The following is a 9,841-nucleotide window of genomic DNA, read 5'->3' as shown; positions in this document are numbered from 1 at the left end:
GTGTAAAACTCCTGAAGTGCAGCCAGAGTGTGGGAGGAGAGCTGGGGATGATCATCATCATCACTGCCTTCCATCTCTCAGACAGGCAGCTAGGGAACAAGAAAACAGAATATGATCACCAGACATTCTGTACCTGGTCCCCTCAGACAGGGAACGGGTTGTTGCGATGATGTATGAAACACAGAACGCTTGCATTGTTTCTTCAAACTGCACACAAACGTTCAAAGCAGCAGTGCAGGTCACTCCCTTTATACAAGAAATAAAATGATAAACGGAGGAGGTGCTGAAATTACATCTATACAAATTACATATAAACATACACACATAGAATCAATAGGCAAGGCACACTATTCAAAATGTGGATGAAAAGATGCAGACCCGCGAAGCAGTCTGCACGGCTTCTTTTTTTTAGTGGAGGTTTTTTTAAGTGAACCTTTTTTAGCGGCACCTACCACATGAGCAAAATTCATTGACAGTGAATGGAGTCGATGGGAAGGGAAGTCAGTGGTGACGTCACTGCTGGCAGAAGAGGCCATCAGCAACATTCACTGCCACAGAATTTTGCCAGCTTCCACCGTCAGGACACACACACACCCCCTCCTGTCCACCCCGTGAGCGGCCGCCGATGACTCATGCCTGCCCCCCCCCCCCCCCCGTGAGCCGCTGTCGCCAAGGATCAACTGCACCCTCTGACTCCCTCTCCCACTGTACCTGACTGACTCTCACACACTGACTGACACAAGGAATTCAACTACTATAAATATAGAAGTGCAAATAGCTAAAAACACACGTTCTAAGTGAAACTTCTTTGCGTTTTGGCACTGACGTATTTTGATTATTAATTAAACCCATCACCATTACAAATACAATTTCTGTGTCAAAACAGTGACAAAAGACAAAGAAGTTTTCACTTAAAATGCGCGTGATCAGCACACACAATTTTTTTTTAAAAATATCTAAACAGGAGGGTGGTGACGATGATCTCCAGAGACGCCCTGGATTTCCGAGATAAAGGCAGCTTTCTCCTATTCTAAAACTACAAATATCTCAGGAACCAGGGGGCCTGTGGAGGCTGTGCATTGGATCATTTCCAGGGGACTTTTCAGGTTGAGATGTATTTAAAAAAAATAAAATATATATATATTTTTTTTAACAGAGAGAAGGAAAGGCCCCATTTGAGTGCCGAAGGGGGTTGCGACACCAGAATACAATGACCTCCTCGAGACTCGCAATCACGTGATCGTGGGGGGGAGGGGGGGTAACTGATGACACGTGGATCTTCTTCCGTTCACCTTCACAATGAACATGATCTCCCCTAACAAAACGAGCATGGAGCTCCTGTAGTGCCAGACCCCATGATATAGTAGCTACGTCTATAGGTACCCAAAGTGTTAAACGCATTTTCACTTAAATAATTTATGATTTACAATAAGAGAATTAAAAACAAAAATTGTGAATCAAGGCCATGATTAAATATAAGCCCTTAGCTATGCAAGTCTTTTTGTCTAGCCACCTGGCATGCTATTTTGAGAAATCACTGCATTCAGATCGCAGATGCTAAAATGTGGGTGTTTATCATGGAGGCAGCTCGTTGTACCTTTTTACATAAATGAACGCTCAATATGGATCTTAGTCCAAAGTAAACCAACAATGACAGCAGTTTAGAAAACGTGAATCAAAGCAGCAATCTTCCCCCCCCCGAGGAAAGCAGGCAATCTTCCCCCCCCCCGAGGAAGCAGGCAATCTTCCCCCCCCCCCGAGGAAAGCAGGCAATCTTCCCCCCCCCCCCGAGGAAAGCAGGCAATCTTCCCCCCCCCCGAGGAAAGCAGGCAATCTTCCCCCCCCCCCCGAGGAAAGCAGGCAATCTTCCCCCCCCCCCCGAGGAAAGCAGGCAATCTTCCCCCCCCCCCCGAGGAAAGCAGGCAATCTTCCCCCCCCCCGAGGAAAGCAGGCAATCTTCCCCCCCCCCGAGGAAAGCAGGCAATCTTCCCCCCAGAGGAAAGCAGGCAATCTTCCCCCCAGAGGAAAGCAGGCAATCTTCCCCCCAGAGGAAAGCAGGCAATCTTCCCCCCAGAGGAAAGCAGGCAATCTTCCCCCCAGAGGACAAGCAGGCAATCTTCCCCCCAGAGGAAAGCAGGCAATCTTCCCCCCAGAGGAAAGCAGGCAATCTTCCCCCCAGAGGAAAGCAGGCAATCTTCCCCCCAGAGGAAAGCAGGCAATCTTCCCCCCAGAGGAAAGCAGGCAATCTTCCCCCAGAGGAAAGCAGGCAATCTCCCCCCCAGAGGAAAGCAGGCAATCTTCCCCCCAGAGGAAAGCAGGCAATCTTCCCCCCAGAGGAAAGCAGGCAATCTTCCCCCCAGAGGAAAGCAGGCAATCTTCCCCCCAGAGGAAAGCAGGCAATCTTCCCCCCAGAGGAAAGCAGGCAATCTTCCCCCCAGAGGAAAGCAGGCAATCTTCCCCCCAGAGGAAAGCAGGCAATCTTCCCCCCAGAGGAAAGCAGCAATCTTCCCCCCAGGAAAGCAGCAATCTTCCCCCCAGAGGAAAGCAGGCAATCTTCCCCCCAGAGGAAAGCAGGCAATCTTCCCCCCAGAGGAAAGCAGGCAATCTTCCCCCCGGAGGAAAGCAGGCAATCTTCCCCCCGGAGGAAAGCAGGCAATCTTCCCCCCAGAGGAAAGCAGGCAATCTTCCCCCCAGGAAAGCAGCAATCTTCCCCCCGGAGGAAAGCAGGCAATCTTCCCCCCGGAGGAAAGCAGGCAATCTTCCCCCCGGAGGAAAGCAGGCAATCTTCCCCCCGGAGGAAAGCAGGCAATCTTCCCCCCGGAGGAAAGCAGGCAATCTTCCCCCAGAGGAAAGCAGGCAATCTTCCCCCCAGGAAAGCAGCAATCTTCCCCCCAGGAAAGCAGCAATCTTCCCCCGAGGAAAGCAGCACTGCACCCAGTTCCTGCAACTTCCCAGGTCACTTTTTTTTTTAAATTCCAAAGTTAAAAACAACAATTAGAAAAAAAATGCATAATGACCTAATACAACATGAGACCAGTAAGGTTACTAGAACTTTTTATTCCCGGTAAGTATTTAAATGATGAATTGCCCTGTGGCCAGCCGGGTGTTGTCACGTGCATGCCTTCTCCACGTGACATGTCAGGGAATTGACTGGTCACACGTGCACTTCACCCCGCGTGCCGCTCACCTCCCCAGCCTCGCGCCGCACTTACCACACGTGACCCGCAAACAGGAGGATTCCCAGAGCCGCTCCAGGTTATAAAACCGATCCGCGTCGACCCGGACCACAGAGAACCGGAGTTCCAGAGCGTCGCCAAAAGGAGCCGGAAGTGTACGGCGGCCATTTTTGATCTGGGCAAAAAAAAAACCTCAGTGCTGTATTTCAGAGGGCCAAACACGTATCTATGGAAGCCCGCATGGAAAAAAACAATCCAATAGCAATTTTACATCTCTGCTTAAAGCAGAAAAATTGCCAACGTGCAAAAAGAAACAGGAAACAGGACACTACAAAGATTGAATATACATATACATTTGTTTTCTATTAGTACTGATCCAAAATGTTGACTAAGTGCAAAATGATTAATGGCAAAGTGTAATGGGTATTACATATCTAAATGTATATTAAAATAACGTTAATGTTTACTTTGGGGTGTCAGTTGAGATCACAGGACTAGGAAATACAATTAAGTTTGTTGACAAGGTGGGTATTTAAAAAAAAAAAAAATTCGGCCAGGCAGGTCAACGCACACTGTTTGTCGATGAATCTCAATAATTTGGAGCTAATCTAACTCATTTTGTAACAGTTTCATAAACTTCAGTGGAGTATTACTGTTTAAAATCAGTACTTCATATGCTCCTGCTCTACATATTTAGCAGGTACTGTTCATGTGTTTCATGTTATGTAACACCTTTACCCCCGGCCAATAGAAGAGGGGCCACACCAAAGTGTTTCACTATTTCCTAAAGTGATATTTCTTGTGTGTGCAGGTGATACTCAGCGTTATCCTGTATCTCCGGGTGCTGGAACCTTGTGCAGGTCTGGGGTGCTGAGCAAGAAAAGGAAACGGATGCCAGGAACTTTCTTAACTTTTATTAAACAGTCCAAATAAAGCAGCAACAGAACCTGTTTGCAGGTTACAAAAATTGCTTCTTATTACATGCAGACACATACACTCAGTAGCTCTTTTTCAAGCCTTTCCCATGCTGCCAAAGACAGATCTGGAACCTTTTCATGCAATTCCTTAGCAGCTCTCCAAGGTCTTCTCAATGAGCCCTTGTCTGAAGAACCCACTTCCCACTGTGGCATTATCCCGTTTTAGTGTAGTGTCTAAAGGGCCCCTATACTGGGAGACTTGCCCTAACTTAGAAAACAAGAAAACTTTCGCATGTGTAGCCATGGCTGGGTGTGGCTACTATTCTGCCCTGTCCTGACATCAGTCCTGGTAACAGCAGGCAGTGTTGGGATCAATCATGGGTTTTTCCCACTCAGGCAGTACCCTTGAGTGACAGGGGAGGAGGTGGGATCAGGTCTGAAGTTGCCCAATCCTGGATTCAGACCTGGTACCCTCCCCCTACTGTACTCAAGGGTTGCATCTCTAAATTGTTAGTTGGTCTCTACCCTTGAGAGAGACAAGGTATCACACCCAGGCTGCGGTGTACTGGAAAGCCCAGGTTCCCTTCGTGGGAGTGTGTGATTACCTATGCCTCTGGTCCTGCTAGAGGATCAGGGAAGAACTAGGACTGCTGCGGGAGCACCTGACCCGTAGTGTAGGTCCAGGGACCACCTGAAGTTTGAGAGACCAGAGCTGTGACTGCATTGGGCAGAATTGCCTCAATTCTGTGTGCTGCACAGAAGAATAAACCAGTTCCTGTTATTATACCTCCTGCATGGTGCGTAATCTTTCGGGGGGAGAGGAATCTGTTCTACTGTGTGAGATTACCTTCATACATCTGGAGCCTGCAGCAGATGGAGGCGCTGAGTACCATGGAGTAAATGTCGGGTATGTACCTCAGAAGTCTGTTCCGCAGTCCCCACAAACATCGGCGGACACCTCAGCCTGTTGTGAGCCTACAGGTAGCATGCACCATACAAAGGAACATATAAGGGGAGTGCAGATAATTGTGCGAACTGATAGAGCCAAAAGTAAATCAGCAACTATCAGTGCACAACCTCAATAAAACAAACAGATAAGGGGTGATGGCATATATAATAAATGTGGATGAAAGCTACTTACATGGCCCTGTGTAAGTGATGGTCTTCAAAAGGTATCTTTAGCCTTTTCTCCTGCTGGTTGGAACTGTACAGTTACCCAGCTGTCTATTTCTCCCAGTACTGAATTGACAGTCCCCTCATCAAAGGTAAGTTCCCCCAGTCAGTAAGTAAGGAGTGTATCAGAATAAAAACAATGTTTAATAACATATCGCACGTGCACACTCGCATATATAAAACTCCTTGGCAGTCACTGCTGAGTCCGGCACTTCCGCGATCCATACAGCGCCCCACTACAGCATCTGGTCATCCACTTCGAAGTCTGTAAGTCTGTGGAATCGCGTAGGGTGTTACTACTTGCGTCATCACGTCGGAAGCTACGTCATCGGAGGATACCAGAGACCCAATCAGTTACCTCTGTGTATGCTCTCATTGGTACAACTTATGCCATACTGAATGCACCAGCAGTTTCTGCCTACCGCCTGATCTTCAAATATACAGGCACAGTGACTTTATGCCGGTCGTGCTGGGAAACAACACCCGCCGAACACCGTGGGGGTGTTCCTCTCTGATCTCAGTGGGTCCCGACGCCGATTGGTAAGATACCTCTTTCAGCAGTGTTTTGTATGCAGGCTTTATCCGCTCACTGACTCACAGCGTCCAGCTGACAAGCGTGCTATTAGCGCATTCCACCGATCAGCAAATTATCTGGGCTTAGAGTAAAGTGAGCTAGCCTCTTTTACCATTCATGGGAATTTACTTGACACTTGCTTGGTTTTGGAATTTATATCTCCGTTGATCACTCATATCAGCAGGATTTGCATGGCACACCCAATTGCAGGACTAAACACAGACTGTTTCCTATCTGGCCTACTCCTCCTCTACTACAGTAAGCTCCGTCATTTTAAGTTATGTATGTACTCACTCATTGTTTTTAGTAGGATCATTATTTAATTTTTATTCTGCTCTCTTAAGGTGCATTATTAAATGTATTCATTTACATATTAACCATACTGTAGGATTGTGCGGTCACTTCTTTTTTGTTCATTAATTGGTGTAAGGAATTGTTTTTTCCTTGATGAGCTGCCTTTCATTTGTATCTTCAGCATAGTTACACTATTTGCATTTTTATTTAATACGTTCCATTACCAGGCGCTGTTTTTTTTCTATATATATATATATATATATATATATATATATATATATATATATATATATATATATATATATATATATGGTATATATATATATATATATATATATAAATATATATATAAAATTGTTTGGGGTGAATTCTCACTTCTAAGAATGGCTGCCGAAAACAAATATTCCAAAATAGGTGCACTCATGATACCAGGTAACAAATCGCCATGGGTGCACAGCAACAATGGTCCCGCTGGATGCGGAGCCACAGGTAGATCAAAAACAGAAAAAGAGGCACTCAACTGGTCTTCCAAATATTATAACCTTTATTGTACAAGCATCAACGTTTCGGTCCGCTTGCAAACATTTGTTAAGATGTAATCTTGTGTCCAAGATCAAGCCTTTTCTCGTGGATAGTGCCCACCCTGACCGGAGAAGATGACTTACACTGGCGACACACTTTATTCGAGCTCGGCTAGTCCCACGAATTCGGGTATACTCGGGTGTATTGAGGTTTGTGACAGTTTTCTGCCCGAGTGCATTGGGTTATTTTCCAGGCAGGGATTGAAGCATTTTATTCCCGCTGGCTGCAATACTGCACAGTATATATATATATATACTGCATTACAATTCATGAATTTATGCCATCTGGTAGACACGCGAAGCATTGCAGCCTATTAAATCCTAATCATTATCATTTAACAGATCAGCCGCCCGTCAGCCAGGCATGAACCCAGGCTGGGAAGGCAAACGCAACGGGGCTTGTCAGAGGTGAGGAGCGGCGCATTCCAGGTATCTGCCAGGTACATACTGGGTATTTGCTCGAATAAAGTGTGTCGGTGCAGTAGAGTGCTGAATGGACCAGGCCACCTAAATGGTGCAAGAATGGTGGGGATCTGATATAGATAAAACGGTCTGGATCACCGAGAGACTTAAGGGACCAGCACTGGCTATTATAAGAGCAGTTCAAGAGGAGGGGATGACTGTCACCCCTGCGAATTATCTGAGGGCACTAGAGTGTATGTTTGGGGCTGCAGACAGCGGGGAAAATCTTTCCTTCAGGTTTCGAGGGATGTGCCAGCAGGATGCAGAGAAATCTGAATTTCCATGGCGGCTGGAAGTAACTCTTCAGAGGGTTGTGCGAAAAGGTAGAATTTTGACGGAAAAGTCTGACGAGGCACAAATAGAGCAGCTAATTTGAGTGGTCCCATCTGATGATGCTGGATCTACGGCTGCAAGAACAAAAAGAAGCGCCCCCAAAATTCTTGTAATGTTAAGGCCATACGGAATGAGGACAAACAAGCTGCACTACGACCTCAATGTATGAAGTCTAAAAAGAGTACACTGATGGGAGGTAAATTCTGGACCGGCCGTAAACCGTGCTGATGTATGGCCTGTGGGATCCGAGGCGGGCTGTCTTCATAGCGAACCACTGGAAGGAGTGGAACAGTATATGGCTTTGATGCAAGTAGAGGAGATACCTAGGTGAGAGGCTCGGTTTGAGCAACAGGTGAGACAGATGGGATGCCAAGCGAGAGCCTTTTTCCAGAGAGGATGACTTCTAGGGGGCCTCTGGTAAGAGGAGCAACAGCACTGAATTTTGCTATAGATGTGGGAAGGACATTATTCCGACACGTGGTTATGAAATTACTCCGTAATGAGCCTAACCAGGGAAGGAGCACGCTGGGTCCCACAAAAAAAGGCTCCTTCAACACTATCCCTGCCAAACAGTCGAACTACTCCCAATTGCCAGATGGTCTCCTGGGTCCATCTGTGCGAGGGACAGACCCTGGTCCTCCATGCCTTCAGTCCCCCCTCTCCTCCACTGGGACTGCTGCCTTAAAATCTCCTCTGTACCTTTTCCTCTGTCTCCTGCCTGTCCTATTTAAGCTCTTTCTTTCTGTTTATCTTTGCCTTTCTTTACTGCCCCTTATGTCTGTCTTGCTTTTATTTGTGTCTTGCTTGTATTGGTTGTCTATTATTAAAGGTACTTGCCTGTAATCTGGCTTCCCCTCTTTGTTCCGATCCATGTCCCGTTTCCCGAGTCCAGTCCCTGTTGTTCTTGTGTATGCCCCTATTCATGTTTAATGTTCCTGTCCATGTCTTCACTGCCTGCCCTGGACCTCTGCTTGTGACCATGACAATGCTCCTTTGCTGCCTGCCCTGAACCCTGCTTGTGACCAAATTTACGCCTTTGCTCCTCACCTCGCTGTTCGGTCACTAGGATCCACTCCTGTGGTATCCCTGGTACTGTGCGATGCCAGGCAAATCGATGGCAAGAGGGAAGGAATCCCAGCAACAGGGCTATGGACTATGTGTCACAAGATTGAATTCGCTTGAGGAGTGACCTGCCAATATTGAAATGATGGGGGCTAGGTTAGGGATATCTCCAAATGCTATACCCATGGTGTATAGTCACCTTGCTAATCTGACTATGACTGGACTACCATGATTAAACCAGCAGGATTTAAGGGAAGTTCAACGACTTGACTTATGGATGAAAGGGATATGGTCAGCTTTATGAAAAAATAAACCTGCTTCTTCTATTAGGAAGACACATCCAGATGTTCCTCTTCAATACTAAATGGGCCCTTGTCGTACTAGGAGTTGAGCGTTATTCAGGGTTGGGAAAAAATCCCAAGATCTGATCTCCAAACAGTTGGTACTCCGAGCCAAGTATCGTCCAGTGGTATGGAGGTCTCTCCATGGTGAGCATGGACACTTTGAAGTTGATAAGACACGTGGACTAGTGAGGGATTGGTTTTCTTGGCCTAACATAGCTAGATGTAGAAGACTACTGTAAAAACGTTGGCACAGGTGTATTAAGGAAGAGACTCCCTAAAAAGGCAGCTTCTTTGATGAATATCACCAGTAATGGGTCCCTGGCCCGTGTATGCATGGATTCTTGTCCTTGGAGCCTGATCATAGTAACACCAGCAAGATTCTAGTAGTCACTGACCATTTCACTTGATATGCCCAGGCTTTTCCATCTAAAGATCAACGAGCTTCAACAGTTGGCAAAGTTTTATGGGAAAAGTACTTATTGGGTTACCTGCAAGACAACTGCTATCAATAAAGAGATTTTGAACGTTGTCTCAAAAGAATGACTGTCTTTATGTTGGATACGAAAATCTCAAACACCATATCACCCACAAGGGGACCTCAACCAGAAAGGTTCAACAGGACACTGCTAAATATGTTGGGGACTTAAGAGTATAGATAAGGGAAAGTGGAATCCGCATGTAAACGATTTAATACATGCATACAACTGTACTCATAACAAGGCCACCGGGTTCTCCCCTTACCACCTCATGTTAGACGGGAGGCCATCTTACCGGTATATTTATGCTTCGACATGTCAGCAGATGGAACGTTGCGTACTACATATATGCAGTATTATTCAGCGGTTTAACGAGCACTTAAGTGAAGCATGCAAACTTGCCACTGAAGCATCTGGGTCTGCAACTAGGGAAATAAAGATTGCTATGA

General features: G+C 46.4%; 1 protein-coding gene across 1 annotated transcript in view; it reads right to left on the bottom strand.

Annotated features, from left to right (window-relative positions):
- The window catches only part of EEF1AKMT1 (EEF1A lysine methyltransferase 1), a 4,358-nt gene extending 4,284 nt beyond the window's left edge, over nucleotides 1-74 (bottom strand). The window contains exon 1 of the mRNA XM_075592285.1: nucleotides 10-74. Coding sequence (XP_075448400.1) covers nucleotides 10-74 — 65 coding nt within the window. The remainder of the gene's footprint in view (nucleotides 1-9) is intronic.
- Nucleotides 75-9,841: the final 9,767 nt, after the last annotated feature.

This window comes from Ascaphus truei, chromosome 3 (genome assembly GCF_040206685.1).
Source record: "Ascaphus truei isolate aAscTru1 chromosome 3, aAscTru1.hap1, whole genome shotgun sequence".
NCBI classification, from domain to species: domain Eukaryota; kingdom Metazoa; phylum Chordata; class Amphibia; order Anura; family Ascaphidae; genus Ascaphus; species Ascaphus truei.
This window is presented reverse-complemented; position numbering and strand designations above follow the sequence as displayed.